Source organism: Myodes glareolus, chromosome 6 (genome assembly GCF_982192425.1).
Source record: "Myodes glareolus chromosome 6, mMyoGla1.1, whole genome shotgun sequence".
Classification (NCBI taxonomy): Eukaryota; Metazoa; Chordata; class Mammalia; order Rodentia; family Cricetidae; genus Myodes; species Myodes glareolus.
The window spans coordinates 6,288,981-6,306,804 of NC_142031.1; the positions used below are offsets into that span (position 1 = coordinate 6,288,981).

Sequence of the window (17,824 nt, forward strand, 5' to 3'; positions counted from 1 at the left end):
AGAAGCAGTGAGGGTGTCAAAGCCACCTGTACCAATGTGACCTCAAGACTGAAAAGATTGAATAAACAAGTAGAACAAACAACACCAAAAGGTATTACAGTGTCAGCTCTGGATAAGAACAAGACAGACATTTCCAATATACATTTTCAGGTCAGACACAGCAATTTACAGAACTGCACCTAAGGTTAAGATAAAAACAGTGAGCTACTAAAGTTAACATTGAAACAGTTTAATTAACTTAAGTGGTAGAAACAGCATAGTTCGGGAAGAAAAGAACTTCTTATCAAGGAACAGGAAGAAACTCTCTGGACAAAGACAAGTCTGAGATTTACTATGACTCTGCTGAGTGAACTGAATAGCATACAAAAACAAATCACCAGGGCAGTGGTGGAGCACGCCTTTAATCCCAGCACTCAGGAGGCAGAGGTAGGCAGATCTCTGTGAGTTTGAGGCCAGCCGGGTCTACAGAGTCAGTTCTAGAACAGGCTCCAAAAGCTACAGAGAAACCCTGTCCCGAAAAAAACCAATAAAATAAATAAATAAATAAAGCAATAATTTAAAAAAAAAGGCAAATCACCTGATATAACACATACATTTCAAATAAGAACATGAATGATTACAACAACCAAGATTCTAAGTCATCAGATTTCTTACCTGCACTCTAAGGCAGAGCAGGGGTAAGCAAGAAAGTACAATGGCTACTGTAACTACCAGATGTAATGGTCTGCTCTGTCCCTTTAAGAGACAAGCCATGTCCACTCCCTCCCCTGCCTGCCAAGGTAAGCTGATCTTTAGTTTCCAGCCTGACTCCTTTACTCCTCCCCTCCCCCCTTTCCCCTTCATAACCCACTAAACAAATATCCAACCTCACTCTGCATGCATGTCATGCCTATCTATGTCTCTGTCTCTCCCCAGCCGCGTGGCTCCCTGCCCATGACGAGCCGCCAGCGTTTTCCTCATGGGACTGGCTACCCCATTGACATGTCTCTCACTCATCACATGGCTCCCTGCCTGAGATTCCTGGCTCCCTATAGCCACTCAAGGAACTATGCTGTCCCTACCTGGGACTGGCTCCTCTCGCTCTTGGGAACTGATGCCCACTGCCTGCCACCAGGTTGGGGACTTCCGGCATGGTCTCAGGACCCTCTGCCCGCGGCAGCCACTTGGGGATCCGCAACATTTTGTTAAAACCATAACATCAGAGGCCTAGGGAAGGACCTATAAGTTACCTGACATTCTCGTAAGAGCCAAAGTTATAAGTTTTAATCACTGTGCCTAAAAAGATAACATAAAACAAAAATGCCTCTGTAAGCCAAAAACCTGTAAAACCTGTCAGCCCAACGCCCAAGGACAAATACTTCCTGAAGTATTTAGAGGTTGTTATTCAGGTAAGATAACGAGCCCTGTTTTCACTTCTCTAAATAAGTTTGGTTGACCCAACTGCACAGATGTGCTTGATCACAGGTAGGCAGGATGATTCATAGGCAGGAAGTTCATCAAGAATGGAGGTTTGCCCCCAGCTGGATAGTTGGAAGTACAATAGCCTTGTGAGTTTGACTTTGTAAGTAACTGGCACATCTTTAATTCTAGCACTCCAGAAGCAGAAGCAGAGGCAGGCGGATATCTGTGAGCTCAAAGCCAGCCTGGTCTACAGGACCAGATAGGTAGAGAAACCCTATTTCAAAAACCAAAACCAACCAAACAAACAAAAAAAGCACCTGGTCAACATACCTCATGGCCATTTTTCTGGGAACCCTGAAATGGACCTGGTCAGAGTTTATCATCCTGGCCAGTATTTAATTAAAGCTTGCTTCAAATTTGGCTCAAAATTTTGGTAATAGTCTTATGTTGTTTTTGATATTTTACACTGTGCTGAAATTCCTAGGAACAGTTTAAGTGAAAAAAGCAGACCAATGTAGAAGCAAACACTGGAAATGCACAGTGACACACATTAACAGTCTAGCAGACTTGAAACAAAATTCCACATCCCAATCTGCATTAGGTAAGCTGCTTATCAGTCACATGCTAGGAGAGGGAAGTGATGGGGAATCTTTGTCAGCCAATGATCTTTAAGAGGTGGTAACAGGTTAAGGCATGACCTTTGGGAGAAAAACTCAGGCCCAAGGTTTGCTCCTATCTCTGTGGTCCCTGCACAAGTCCAGCTGAGCTTGGACTTCTCGTTCCTGTTTTGTGAGTTTGCCCCTTTATTATAATAAAGAAAAATATAATTGGTCTATCTTTTAGCTAGCCTGGTTTTCTCTCGGCTGGAGATAATTCAACAGGGAAGAGAACAATGTAAAACAAAGAGAGAGAAAACATTACTGCTCCACCCAGGGGACACCCTTGTCTCCCAGGAACCCCATCTACCTCACCCCTGCTGCCCCCATATTATCCGGAAATCTTCACTTTGCGTGAAAGCTCCTATTTTCGAATGCTGTACTCACACATCTGCTCGGCCAGGAGGATGCAGCTCTGCTTTCCAGGCTACCTCTGATGAACCTAAATTCCTAGGAAACCCTCACCTTTCCCAACCAAGGAGACTCTGGCTGGTTTGACAGGTTTGGAGGCAGTCTTGCTATTCAGTCCACAATGATCTCAAATTCACAATTTTCCTGCCTAAATGCTAGCATTACAGGTATGTGGTACCACTCTAAGCAAAATAATGATCTTTCACATTTAGTATTCACTTTATAGCTTTTTGGGGTTTCCCCCCTCCCCCCACCGACCCTAGCTGTCCCGGAACTAGCTATGCAGACCAGGCTGGCCTTGAACTCACGGAGGTCTGTGTCCCCCCCCCCCCCCCCAGAGTGCTGGAATTAAAGGCGTGAACCACCACTACCACCAAGCTTATAAGCTATCAGGTCCAAAAGTTCCCTTTCCCCTAAAGGCCAAGACTTGGTAAACAGAAGAGCTGCAACGGGTAAACAAGCCTAAAAGCTTGTATTTACTAGAAAAGCAGAACCCACCCTTAATCCTCCTTAACCTTTCCCCAAAGTCAGCTACTTCTGTCAAGGCACCAAGTTCTGTACCAGTCCCCACAGCTTGTATCAGTTCAGATCGCCACACTGTCCTATAAAATCTATCTGCTTTTCCACCCCTTTCATTTGTCTGGCCCCCAGAGATAGTCTTGGCAATTAAGTCCCCCCAAAACAGAGTGATCTAGTTCAGCTTTTTCTCTGCCCCATCACAAATGTCACAATTAATTCTGCTCAATATGAAAAGATGGATGCCCATTCGGAAAGTCAACGACGTTAGTACTGGGCTTTGTATCCCCAGGCCAGGTCCAGTGTCAATTATACAATGGCTCTTCATTAAATGAAAAAGGTATTATAGTTGGGGAATAGGACCAATCCCTGGAAGAGGGAGTAACAAGAAATACAATTGGGTGACATAGAACAAAAAATGGAAATGGCTTTTAATGGTAGAATATGAAGCCTAAACAAGAGGAATACAGGTGAACAACAGACTCCAGTCTTCTCCATCACAGTCACTAGTGGGACCATGTGGCAGTATCCTCAAAACTGCAGTAAGGACTGGCTCTCCAGGAAGGCAGGTCTCTTTCTGAGGACATATGCAAAAGTGTGTCACAAACATCAGTGCACACGGGTCATTCACTGTGGCATTACTTGTAACTGGGCATCTCAAAAATGCTGCATCAGATAAAGGCGACAAGGGGGATGGGGGAGGTGAGGAAGAGGCAACTTTGGATGACAGACAATCCCTGAAAGCAAACAGAGAGAAGGGAGCCCAGAGAGTGTGTATCATCTACCATTAGGGTAGATGAAATAAAGGTGAAGATGAAATAAAGGGTGAGAAGAAATAAAAGTGAAAGAGAGATGAAATAAAGGTGAAAGATGAAATAAAGGGTGAGAGGAAATAAAAGTAAATGGGAAGAATATCATTGTAAAGTCAACACATCATAATAGAACATTATAAAATCCCTAATTTAAATGAAAAATTACATGCAACAACAGTTGAATTGGTTCTACTCAGGAACTATTTTAAGCAATGCTAAAACATGAATTTACCTGCACAGCCCTCACGGGCTACAGTAAAAAGATAAAATAGAATTTAACAGTACACTTGTTCCCAGCAACTGTGAGTACAGTTCAGTGGCAAAGTATGTGTAATGCACAGCAAGGCCCCCCACAAAATCCCAGCACCAAAGGAAAGCATTCTAATAATCTATAGCAGTGTGAATATTGTTATTTGTGGTTATAAAATAAATCATACACAGGAGATAGATTTACATGAAGCTGGGCAATGGTGGCACATGCCTTTAATCGCAACACTCGGAAGGTGTATCTCTGTGAGTTCGAGGCCACCCTGGTCTACAAAGTCAATTCCAGTATAGCCAGGGCTACACAGAGAAAACCCTGTCTCCCAAACAAAACAAAACAAAACAAAACAAACCAGATTTAAATGAAAGCAGAGCAGGGCTTTCATTTAAATGTTAAAGTTTTAAGTAACAAGATTAGAACAAACTTACGCATATAGTATTAAACACACACACACACACACACACACACACACACACACACACAACTAGAGCCAGAGTGGGAAGAAGGGACAGGGTATTTGAGATCACTGATTTGAAGCTGCAGAGCTGGCCCAGAGTTCACGCAGTGCACATTTAACTGTAACTCCAGCTCCAGAGGGGACCCAATTTCCTCTTCTGATCTCCGTGGGCAACCAGACTCATGAGCACATGCCTCCACAGACACAAGCATGCTCTAAACTCTAAAGTAAATGCAAATATTGAAAAAAGAGAAATTACTGGATTTTTTTCCCTTTCCTATTTTACATGTGTGGTGTGCACATATGTCTGCATCTTATTGTATGTGAGTGGGTGGGGACATGCAGAGAGGCCTGTGGTTAATGCAGAAAACCATCCTAAATTCCTCTTTGATTTTATTGATGGAGGGCCTCTCCCTCAAACCCAGAGTTTATCATTATCACTGCTCTGGGGACCTCAGTTCTGAATTCTTCTACTGGAATTGTGGGACCAATGCCATGCCCACTTGGCATTTTCATAGATTCTGGGGATCAGAATGAATTCTGGTTCTCACACTTGCAGGTCAAGCGCTTTATTTTGTTTTTAATTGCACTGATTTATTTTTGTGTCATGTGGTTGGTGGTATATCACAGTAGAAATGTAGAAGTCAGTCAAGAGTCAGGTCTCTCCTCCAACCATGTAGGTGCCAGGATCACACTTCGGTCGCCAGGCTTGAGCCATCTTGCCAATCACGTGGCAAGTGATCACTAAGTCATCTCCCAACCCCAAGATATTACAGACTTTGGTTTGGTGTGAAATATTGTAGTTGTGTCTTTTATAAGAGGGCTCTTTTTTCTCATTGTGCTATATGTAATTAAAACGATGGAATGACTCATTCAATCACCACAGGTAGGAAGCAGCCTGAGGAGATCAGAGAGGACAAGTCTCACTAGAATTCTGCAAAGCTCAGTGACACTGAGGACTGTATTCTGTTCCCACTTCTGTATGTGTTACTATCTTCCCGAAGAAAAAAGCTAGAACTTTAAAAAGGTAATTAGATTTTGGTACTTTAAAAGTTGACTCTTAAAATATATTTCCAGCTCTGATATTAAATTAGCATTTGGTTTAAATGAAAGTATACAAAACCCAAGTCTAGCAAACCTGCTTCTTTCTGGGATCTAGATGCATCTTCCTCTAGCAGCACCTTTCTGTTAGGGTAGGAAATAAATGTTACTTTTTTGGGGTTTTTGAGACAGGGTTTCTCTGAAGCTTTGGAGCCTGTACTGGAACTAGCTCTATGTAGACCAGGCTGGCCTCGAACTCACAGAGATCCCAAGTGCTGGGATTAAAGGCGTGTGCCACCACCGCCCAGCAGAAATAAATCTTAAATCAAAATCCAGTGTGAAGATCCTGCAATCCTGGGAACAAACTGTAGGAGAGAAAATGGGCGGGGGGTGGGGGAGAAACAAGAAAAGAAATGGGCTTGTGACTGAGCGATGCCAGGCCAGTCTGGATCCTTGATGAGAGGGCTCAGTGGGGAAAGGTGCTGGCTGCCAAGCTTGACAACCTAAGTCTGATCCTTGAGACCTACGTAGTAGGAGAAAATTTATTCCTGCAAGCTGTCCTCTGCTGTACACAGGTGCCCCCAACACACACACACACACACACACACACACACACACACACACACACACACACACACACACACTAAATAGGTAACTGTAAACAAACAAATAAAATCAAAGCCTAAGGACATGCTTATAGTACATGCCTGTAATTTCAGCATTGAGAAGGCAGAGTCAATCTGGGCTACATAGTGACTCCTTGTTAAAATAAAACAATAAAATAAAATGAGGACTGGAGGTTGAAGTGCATACCGCCTTTCCAGAGGATCCAAGTCTGGTTCCCAAAACCCATGCCAGGCAGCCCAAACTGTAATTCCAGGAGATGTCAAGCCCTCTTCTGGCCTTCACAAGCACCTGCACTCATGTACATATGCCCCCACTTAGGCACATAAATATACATGTAATCTAAAAGTAATTTTAAAAAGCAGGGCATGGTGATGAATTCTTGAATCCCACACTTGGAAAGAAAGGCCAAATTCTCTGTGAGTTTGAGGCCAGCCTAGGCTATATACTGAGTTTCAGGCTTGCCAGGGCTATAAATATAGAGAGACCTTGTCTCAAATACTAACAACAATAACAAAAATATGTCGCCAAACAACAAACTAAACCAAAACCAAACAACAACAACAACAACAACAACAACAACAAAAAATCCAAAAAAGCAGAAATTTCAGTCCAGAGCCAGGGACAGTAGTACAGGTCACAGGCAGAGAACCTACATAGTGTGAGCAAGGCTTTGGTCCCCTCTCACCTCTGTAAAACTACACCCTAGGAACCCATAGTTCAGAGACAGTCCTTCCTGGTCAGGCCCTCCTAACAGTTCATTCCAGGAAGACAGCAATGAAGGGGACTCCCAGCTACTGCGTATTTCTGCCTTTATCATAAAATGAGAACCATTTAGGAACAAGAAGCCCCTGCTAGTTTCTGCACTTCGATAAATTTGTCTTCAAGTTTTTACTTTTCTCTCATCAAAGAGGTAAAATATGTTCCAAAGAAGTGTTTATGTTACATAAAAATGCTCAAAATCTAAAGAAGAAAAACAAAAGCAAACAAAAACCAGCCAGTAGACACCTAAACCCTTAAGCACACATGAGAACTGCTGTGACCTGTAACTTGTGTCTTCATATCAGGCATATTGGCTGGCTCCCCAACACACAGTTCACAGGATTATCATGCTAAACCTATTTTCTATTCAGCAATTATCACATGACTCAACACATGTGCTTGTCAGAAACACTGAATGCAGCTCTCTGAAAGACAGACAAACACCAAGAGAATGCCAGCAATGCCCAGTAAAGTCCAGGTCTAAACTGACTAGGACAGAGTGCTTCCCTATCAGAGCTTTCCAACTACAATAAAAAGAAAAGGAACTCAGCACACTGAACAGAAGCCAGAGGGTCCAACTGAAAGGCACCAGTCTTCCTGACTCTCTGAAGGAAAAGTGTTTAGAAGGGTACTTTTCTTTCTCCTTAGTGGTGATGGGAGTGGATTCTTGAGCCTCACATACATAAGGCAAATGTTCCACCACTGAGCAACCGTCTCAGCCTTCTTTTTAAAAATATGAGTTGTTTTTTTTTGGTTTTTTTTTAAATATTTTTTATGGTTTATTTAACGTTATTTTATGTGCATTGGTGTGAAGGTGTCAGACCCCCTGCAACTGGATCTTCAGACAGTTGTGAGCTGCCATGTGGGTGCTGGGAATTGAACCCGGGTCCTCTGGAAGAGCAGTCAGTACTCTTAACCACTGAGCCATCTCTCCAGCCCCAAAATATGAGTTTTATATGAATGAATATTTTACTTATATGTATACATACATGCATGCATACATGTATGTATACCACATGTGAGTCTGGTGCCAATAGAAGACAGAAGGGGACATCAGATCTCCTGGAACTAGAGTTACAGATGGTTGCTAGCTACCATGTGGGTGCCTGGAGATTGAACTGGGGTCCTCTGGAAGAGTAGTATGTGCTCTTAACACATGGTAAGCATGTGCTATGAAACCAGTTCTCCGGGCCTCTAAAATATCTTTGAATTAAAGTGTACAATAACTAAAAACATTGTGTGATTCCACATCTATGAGGAAGACAAGAAATGGAATAGTGGCTCTAGGGGCTTAAGTAAGAGGTGAAGAGGGATAACTGCTTAAGGGATACAGAGCTTCAGCAGCCCAAGATTAGAGAAGATATGGTGACAGACAGTTATCATGATTGCACAATAATTATGTATTAGTGCTGGTGATGGTGGTGCACGCCTTTCATTTCAGCACTGGGAGGCAGAAGCAGGTGGATTTCTGTGAATTCGAGGCCAGACTGGTCTACAGGAGCTAGTTTCAGGATAGCTAGGGCTATTACACAGAGAAACCTGTCTCAAAATATCAAATGAATGAATGAATGAATTGAATGAATATTATGTATTTGTAAAGTTACTGCTCTATATCTTCTAAAATGGATAAACTCTACAGTTCTGTTTTGAGACAGGGTTTCACTAGGTAGCACTAACTGTCCTGAAATTCCCTCTATAGAACAGGCTGGCCTCCAACACACAGATCTACCTACTTTTGCCTCCATTAACTGCAGGAATTAATCATTTTCTAAAGTTTCCCATTTCTCATTTATTTGTTTGTTTTGGTTTTTAGAGACAACGTTTCTTTGTGTAGCCCTGGCTGTCCTAGAAATAACTCTGCAGACCAGGATCGACTTGAACTCACTGAGATCCACCTGCCTCTGCTGCCACAGTGCTGGGATTAAAAGCATGTAGCACCACTGGCTGGCTTTACTTTTTAAAATTATTATTAACTTTAAAGTTATGGGACAAAATTAAAGGTTTCATTATAAAACTTCCATAAGACTTCTATAAAACTGCAGCTGTGCACACTCGCTCCAGATCATCCTCATTTTCCTCCTATCCATTGTTCTGATCTTCCCACAGTTGCTTTTTTTGTTGGTTTTAATACATGGTGGTCTGGGCAGGAGGAGAGACCTCTGGTGTTAGATGCAACCTGTACCCTAGCACTGAGGAGACTGAGACAGAAGGACTGAAAGTTCAGTCTAGCCTGTGCTACATAACAGGTTTAAGGCCAGTCTTACTACAGATCAAGACACTGTCTCAAAGCAACAAAATCAAAACCTTCAAGGAGGGAGACAGCTCAGTAGGTAAGAACACAATCATGGTACAAGCATGAAGACCTTATATGAAAGACCAGCTGTGGACCTGGAGCCCAGCAGATGGGGACAGGATAAAGGAAGTGCTGAAACTTGTTGGCAACTAGCCTGCTCCAATAGCAGTGAAGGAAAGACTGTCTCAAAGGAACAAAGTAAAGAATGATCAAGTAAAACATCTGACATTCTCATCTGGACACACAGACATGCACACAGACACAAACAAGACAGACACACACACACACACAAACAGATATGCACACACAGAGACACACACCAGTACCCCACAAAGCCTTATACACACACATACACACGCACACACCAGCACCCCACAAAACTTTTAGCTCTGTATTTAAGAGAACAAGAGAATTACCAATAACTACTCTAAAATGCTACTCGAAGGAACAAAAATAATTTATTTGCTTTTATTTCATATATATTGGTGTTTTGCCTGCATGTATGTCTGTGTGAGGGTGTCAGGTCCCCTGGAACTGGAGCTACAGTTGTGAGCTGCCATGTGTGTGCTGGGAATTGAAGTCAAGTCCGCTGGAAGAGCAGCTGGTACTCTTAACCACTAAGCCATTTCTCCAACCAACAAGAATAAAGATAAAGCAGAAAAATAGAAAATAAAAAGTTGTTAAGTTAGTAAAATGTAGTTTACCTGATGGCTGGGGCCAACTCGAATTTCTCCTTGTGTGCTATTCAGCCTCCTGCAGAGAAGAGAGCAGAAAGTTAACAGAGCTGTTCTGACAAACCTTCCAAGAGTTTTCAAGGGAAGTCAATCACTCCACGGAGATGAGAGACATCTTATTTTTTAATATTTATTTATGTGTATGTACTTTTGCCTGAGTGTATATGTGTCCACAGAGGACCAAAGAGGGCAGCAGGTGGACAACCCCAAAACTGGAGCTACAGATGGTTGTGAGCTGCCACGTTGGTGCTGGGAAGGGAACCTGGGTCCTCTGAAAGCAGCCAGTGCTCTTAACTGTTAAAAAAATTTCTCCCACCCGAGAGAGACATCTTAAAAGAAGGCCACTCCTTCACTGTTTCCAACATTGCTTCAGCTTCACATGCTACGTGCATAGGTCCTTAACCTCTCATCCCCCTCAAAGTCTGACTGCACCACCTGCTGGTTTGAGGAAGGACCTCTCTGTGTAGTGTCCTCCTCACACTAACTATGTAGATAAGGGTGAGCCTGAACTTCTGACATTTCTTTCTCCCTTCCTGAGGCTGAGATTACGAGTGTGTGTAACCACACTCAGTCTATTCATTCTGAAGACCAGGTAAGTACTCTATCAACTGAGCTACATGACCGGTCTCACTTTCTACTTTTATTCCAATAAATTTTTTTCATCAAGAACACTGTTTGGGTGGGGGTTAGGGGCGCAGTAGCATTGACAAGGTGAGAGAAGGCCGTGACAACAACAAAGTGGTCCCAGTCCTAAGGCTCTTAGAACTGACCTGGCAGGGTGGTAGCAACCTTCTCCCAATGAGAAAGAGCACAGAAATCATACCAAAACATAAGACACTCCATTACAGAAGAAACTTCAAAAAATACTAAGCAAACCAGCCAGGCTTCCAGTGTCTAACCAGCTGTCCACAGGCCACATGCAGTCAAACTGGCTATGACCGAGGCCCAACCAAACTGGCAAGTCCTGGCAGTTGTTTTATGACTCCACTGTGTGGTTCTCAAATGAAAGCTCTGGATGCCAGCCAACTCCTGCCCGAGGGGAAGAAGCTGTTTATTTGTTGTTGTTTTGTCACACAGATCCCCAAACAACCAAGTCACCCTGCCTGGAGTGCACTGGGCGCCTCTGGAGCAGATAGGGCAGGACAGCAAGGCAAAAGATAGGCATTTTCAAGAGGGAATAAAACCACAACAACACGACAGAGGCAGGTGGACAAGAAGGGGGCTCTGGTGGTATAGTACTTATACCAAGGGTTCATTCTGTTGCAGCTGGCACCAGCCTCCTTCTCTGACACAGAAGCTTGTAGTCTAGGAGGTTTATGATTCAAAACCTATGCCAAGTATTCAACTAGACAAGTCATGACTTACTTTCTAAAACTAATTGCTTGGGTTTTTGTTTGGGGTTTTGGTTTTGTGAGACAGGGTTTCTCCGTGTAGCCCCGGTTGTGCTAAAACTCACTCCATAGACCAGGCTGGCCCTGAACTCAAGAGATCTACCTGCCTCTGCCTCCAGAGTGCTAGGATTAAAGGCCTGCGCTGCCATTTTCAGCATAACAGTTTGTTTTCTAAATTGGTGTGAGCCACTATTTTCATCCTAACAAGTCCATTTCTATTTCCTAGGTAGCCATGAGCAAAATGGCCTGCCAAAGCATTTCCAGTGACTTTCCAAATGCTTTTCTGACAAGTAGCTCCAGTCATGACCTATCATACCTCAGAAGGCTTAAGCCACAATGGTTACAGCTCAATCTTTAGCCTGTTCTAGAATGTCTGTGCTATTTTAGGGTGCCCTAATGGTTGATTACAAAAATCTTTCTGATACTACTGATACCCACAGCGCTAAAGTAATACGCCACAAAATAAAAACAACTCTCAAGCACCTTATGGAACTATGAATCTATTCCTATTTCTAAAAAAATAGAAGGGACCCAATGTGAAGGAACACACCTGCAATACTAGCGCTTGAGAGAGCTAGGACAGGAGGCTTATAATTCAAGGACAACTTTGGCTACACTATGAAACCATGCTATGAAAATTCCCCTAAAATTCAGCGATGGTAAGTACTGGGTATTCGATGGACCCTGTGCGGCTCCCCTAAGTCCTTCCTAGACCTCTCTGTGGCCCTGCAGCCTTTCCTGCATGGTTCTTCAGGCTGATGCACCAGTTCTTCCTTGGAGCTCTATGCCAGAAGGGCCTCTACTTTTAAGAAGACAAACATGGCATCCAGTGGTCAGAGAGAAAGAAAGGGCCCTAAGCTTCAACTGACTGAAGAACAGAAACAGGAAATCTGGAATGCTTTTGATATCTTTGATGCTAATGGAACTGGAACTATAGACATTAAGGAATTAAAGGTTGCAATGAGGGCCCTCGGCTTTGAACATAAGAAAGAAGAAATCAAGAAGATAAGTGAAATTGATAAGGAAGATACAGGAAAAAATTAACTTTAGCGACTTCTTGATAGTGAGGACTCAGAAAATGTCTGAGAAAGACACCAAAGAAGAAAACCTTAAAGCTTTCAAGCTCTTTGATGATGATAAAACTGGAAAAATAACATTCAAAAATCTGAAGCATGTGGCCAAGGAGTTAGGTAAGAACTTGACTGATGAGGAGCGCTAGGAAATGACTGATGAAGCTGATGGATGGAGATGGCGAGGTCGATGAGCAAGAGTTCCTGCGCATAATGAAGACCAGTCTCTACTAAGATCGAAAGGTGCTTCTTTTTCTACTGCAAGTACATGTGACTAGATTTAGTGCCTGTCATTTTGTGAAATATGTTTTTCGAGAACCCCCCTCCCCCAACCTCTGGGGATAACTAGCCGTGACCTTGAATCTATTCTTGGCTTTTGGAAGTTTCTTTGATATTAAGTTCTATGTACCTTTACCTACTGACTAATTCAGCAGGACAAAACAAGAGCACACAATGAGGCAAAGGGTCTGAGAGTGAGTGCAGCCACTCTGCCTTCCGTTACTTAACACTGCTCATGAATTTCACACAGCTACAAACATACCATAGCTTCTTAGATGTCCAAGTATTCATTTCACCATAAACAGTGGTTGTTCTAAAACTGTTCTAGTTTTTAGTTGACACCAGAGTGCAGTTTTTCCTCTCATAAAACATAGTGAAAGCTTGCTGTGGCATTTGGATGTGTATCAATGGATTTGTTTTGTTTGAAAAATAAAACCTGTCTTATCCAGGTGGTGTGGTGTACATCTACAAGAGCTAGTGCCAGGACAGGCTCCAAAGCCACACAGAGAAACCCTATCTCAAAAAACCAAAAAAATAAAAATAAAAATAAAACAAAACAAAAAAAAAGGAAAGAAAAAGAAAGCCTTTCTTAATTTAAAAAAAAATCCCCAAAAGTTAGGCAGTGACGGGACACACTTTTAATAGCAGCACTCAGGAGGTAGGGGCAGGCAGATCTTTGAGTTCAAGGCCAGCATAGTCTACAGAGTCCAGGACCAATACATAGAGAGAAGCCCTGTCTCAAAGAAACAACAAACAAATGGAAAAAGTAGGGCTAAAGAGATAGTTCAGCTGTTAGGAGCACTGGCTACTCTTCCAAAGGACTGAGTTCATTTCCAGCACCCATATGGCAGCTCACAACTGCCTATAATGGGATCTGATGCCCTCTTCTGGTGAACAAATGTACATGTAGACAAAGTGCCCACATATATAAAATATGTAAATGAATCTTTAAAAATAAAATTTAAAAAGTCCAAAATAAAAAAAAAGAACAGGAAGCAAACAACTATTACATTAAGAATTAACAAAGACCTTTAATTCCAGCACTTGGGCAGGAGAGGCAGGCAGATCTCTGAGAGTTCGAGGCCAGCCTGGTCTACAGAACTAGTTCCATGACAGGCTCCAAAGCTACAGAAAAATCCTGTCTTGAAAAACTGAAAAGGCAACGAAGAAGAAGAAAGAAAAAGGAAGAAAGAAGGAAGAAGAAAGAAAGAAGAAGAGGAGAGGAGGAGGAGTTAGGAGCCTAACTAAATGAGAACACTCTGGTATGGTTTGATCTTCAAGGTGCTAAGGATGAAACCGAGGTCCTATGCATTCTAGGGAAGTGTTCCACCACTGAACCACACGCCCAACTCTGTGTTTCTTTGAAGTTTTTAAAAAGGAAGATTAAAGAAAGTAAGTAGGATATGAAATACAAATTAAGAGCAAAATAGAACATTTTAAAATGTCTTTAAAATGAAATGATTTAAAACTCTATGTAGTGATTTTAAAAATAACAGCATTAACCTACAACATCTAGGAAATGAAGAATGTAGACTAAATATTACAATTATCAGATGGTAATTATTTCTTTTATTTTTAAATTTATTTCAATTTATTTTATGTACATTGGTGTGAAAGTATCAGATTCCTTGGAACTAGAGTTAAAAACAGTTGTGAGTGTCATGTGGGTGCTGGGAACTGAACCCAGGTCCTCTGGGAGAGCAGCCAGTGCTCTTAACTGCTGAGTCATCTCGTCAGGCTCTATGGTCTTAATTTCTATAGTGCAAACCAGTTTCGAACTGGCTATAGCCAAAGACCACCTTAAATTAAACTTCTGGTCCTCCTCTTTCCACCTCTTGGGTGCATGTACCAAATCTAGTCTGGACACTGCTAGAGATAGAATCCAGGGCTTTCTGCACACTAGGTAAGCACTCTAGCAGTCGAGCTAAAGTCCTAACATATTTTAGGTCAAAGACATAAAGAAGTTGAAAGCAACATGTCCCATTTCAGAGGAACTGTGAGACCATAAACTAGAGGGAGGAGCTGGAAGACTGCTCACTAAGAGCACTTGGTGCTCTTGAAGAGAACCTGAGTTCAGTTAGCAGCACTGGCCTCAGAAATCTAGTGTGGTGGTACGTGTCTGTGATCTCAGTTATTCAGGAGTTCAAGACTACCAACCACAGTTTGCATACTGAGTTCTAGGACAGCCATGATTACATAGTGGACCCTATCTCAAAAGAACAATAACTTTCCAGGCCTAAGCCAGCAGAGAACAAAGATGGGTCGCCCCCCGCCCCCCGGCTTGATCTAAGTGGGGAGACACAATCAACCACAATCTGATCAGTGCTGGGTAGTTGGGCACCATCATAGCAAGTGCCACCTGTGGTTTCTACATCCAAGCATGTGCGAGAAGAAAAGCAATAGTTGTACACCATGCTTTGTGGCTAAGGTAGGCAGGACTCAATCAAGCGCCACCTAAGACTCAACTAGGAGCCTGGTATCAGGTGGTCTGTTAATGGAGATTTCTGTCCTGCATGGTCCCACAGCAGTTCAGACCCAAAGAAACACACAGAGGTTTATATTAATTATAAACTGTTTGGCCTATTAGCTCATTATTATTATTATTAATTTATTTATTACGCATACAGTATCTGCCTGCATGTACACCTGCATGCCAGAAGAGGACATCTCATTATAGATGGTTGTGAGCCACCATGTGGTTGCTGGGAATTGAACTCAGGACCTATGGAAGAGCAGCCAGTGTTCTTAACCTCTGAGCCATCTCTCCAGCCCCTGCTTAGGCTTATTATTAATAAGCTTTTACAACTTAAATTAGCCATAATTCTTCTCTGTTTAGCCACATGGCTTGGTACCTTACTCAGTGCAATATTTTTATCTTGCTTCTTCTATGTCTGACAGACTGAGTCCTTCCTCTTCCCAAAATTCTCTTAGTCTGGTTGCACTGCCTGTACGTCCTGTCTGTCTACTGGTCAATGAGCATTTTATTAAACCAATATGAGTGACAAATCTTTACGGTGTACAAAACATTTCCCACAGATCGGCCAAACACCATTTAATGAGTGAGTACAGGGTAGGGAAATGGAAGACAATGGTTCATGGACTGCGGAGAGAGGTGGATCAGAGAGGTGAAGGAACAGGCTAACATGAACAACCTGCTGATCACCTGAGTCCAAGGTGATGTCTGGGCCTGGGCTATTGCCAGGGGACAGGTCTTGGTATGAGGCCCTGAAGTAGCCAAGGTGGCCTGTCACCACTGAGGGCAGTGCAGAGCCCTGTAGTCCTAACCATCACCTGGGGCCATGCTGTTATTCAAGGGTCATGCTGCCATGGGTGCCATGCCAATCTGACTGGCCTGTGTTGCCACCTTGGGCCACGATGACATCCGGGCCTAGGCTGCTGCTGAGGACCATGTGAGTCCGTGGTCTACCATAGCTGAGGTTTGTGTTGATATCCCTGGCCCATGCTGTCACTACAGGTCACACAGACATCCAGGGCCTAGGCTGCAATCTGTGGTCATGAGGGTATCTGAGTGTCAAGCTGATCTGAGGTGGCCTGCATGGTTATCTGGGGCCATGGTGTCTTCTGGGCCAGAGCTGCTGTCAAGGGCAATGTATGGGTCTGTGGCCCTAAGCAGCTAGGGTCTGAGTTGATATGCGTGGTTCCTGTTACCACTGAGGAGGATGTGTGGATGACTAGAGTCTGGTCAGCTACTTGAGATCATGTCTATGTCCAAGGAAGGACCATGCTGCTGCTGGGGCCATACTGATCTGAATGGTCTGTGCCACCACTGGGGTCATGATGACACCGTCTGGGTTCATAGTCCTGTTGCAGCTGGGATCTGTGATGATGTCCATGGCCTGTGTTAATATAGGATCACTGAAACAATGCTGTGCTGAGCCAATCCTGCCCTTTACTGGCACTGGGATAGCTGGGGGAGGTGGCCCCTGCACTCGGGAAAGATGGCTCCACTCCTTACCACAGGCGTGCACCTCACCTGGGTAGCACAGTAGAGCCTGCCCTGTGGTAGGGGATTCAGGTGAGCCAACATACTGCCCCCTACAGCAATTGGGAAAGAGGGCCCTGTTACCTCACCTGGGCAAAGCAGTAGAGCTGGCCCTGGTGGTATGAGTGTGGGTGACCCAAATCTGAGAGCAGAACTAACTGGCTGCACTCCTTGTTCAGGCTGCATTGGGTGAGCTAGCTGAAGCAATGCTGGGGAGCTTGCCCAGATAGTGATGTAGAGACTATGTTGGCAAGCTGACCCAGAACCAGGGCTGTGAGTTAGTCCACCCCAACACCCATCTCATTTAGGAACATGTAAACAGGACAAACCTACAGATCTAAAACAGCAGGATCTTCATGACACAGGACAACAGGATATCTAAGAAGAGTCCCAGTGATAGCCCATTATTGGTGCTATAGCAGAAGCCAGAGGCCTCCAGCCAGACCAAATGACTTGTTACAATGGCCACTTGCAAGTGACAATGAAAGGGTTAAAAGATATGCTGTGACTCAATGGACAATGGGTCACACTACAGCTCCTATGACGAGATTCTTTTCCTTTGATGGTTTGTTTTTTGGTTTTTCTTTTAAACCTTTATTTGTGGATGGGAGATCCCTTTTTGTTTTGTTTTTTGTTTTTTCTTTTCAATCTTTATTTGGGGTGGGAGGTTGCAAGAGCAGAGAACAGTGGAAACGGAATGCATGATGTGAAATCTACAAAGAATAAATAAAAGTTTAATTTTTTAAAAAAAATAGCAGTAACAACAAAAAGCATAGTGAAAATAAAGTCACTGTTCTAGAATTATCTAATAGCACACAACTATATTTTCCTGTCCGCTTTTATATTTACTTTGTCGCACTCAGTCATTCCTGTAATTTTTAAATCATATGAAGAAAACCCAGCCTCACACAGCTATGTAACTAGAGAGGGCAGAACACTTTAATACTGCTGCATTTGTTGCTTTTGAGGCAGAATCTCAATACTTAGCCTGACCTCAGACTCATGACACGCTGAGAGTCACCATTACAGGTGTGTATCCACCACGCTTCTTCACCATCTTTCTGGTACCACACTAAGACATAATGAGAGCTGATATATTTATGGTTATA

At 43.1% G+C, this 17,824-nt stretch overlaps 1 protein-coding gene and 1 pseudogene across 9 annotated transcripts in view; one reads left to right on the top strand and one right to left on the bottom strand.

Moving 5' to 3' along the window:
- Rere (arginine-glutamic acid dipeptide repeats) overlaps window positions 1-17,824 on the bottom strand; it is a 353,454-nt gene that overhangs the window by 113,338 nt on the left and 222,292 nt on the right. For all 9 annotated transcript variants that reach the window (XM_085690231.2, XM_085690238.2, XM_085690234.2 and 6 more), the window contains one exon: window positions 9,943-9,991. In XM_085690231.2, the coding sequence (XP_085546357.1) occupies window positions 9,943-9,991 (49 nt within the window). The remainder of the gene's footprint in view (window positions 1-9,942; window positions 9,992-17,824) is intronic.
- LOC125387725 (centrin-2-like) lies at window positions 11,534-13,554 on the top strand (annotated as a pseudogene).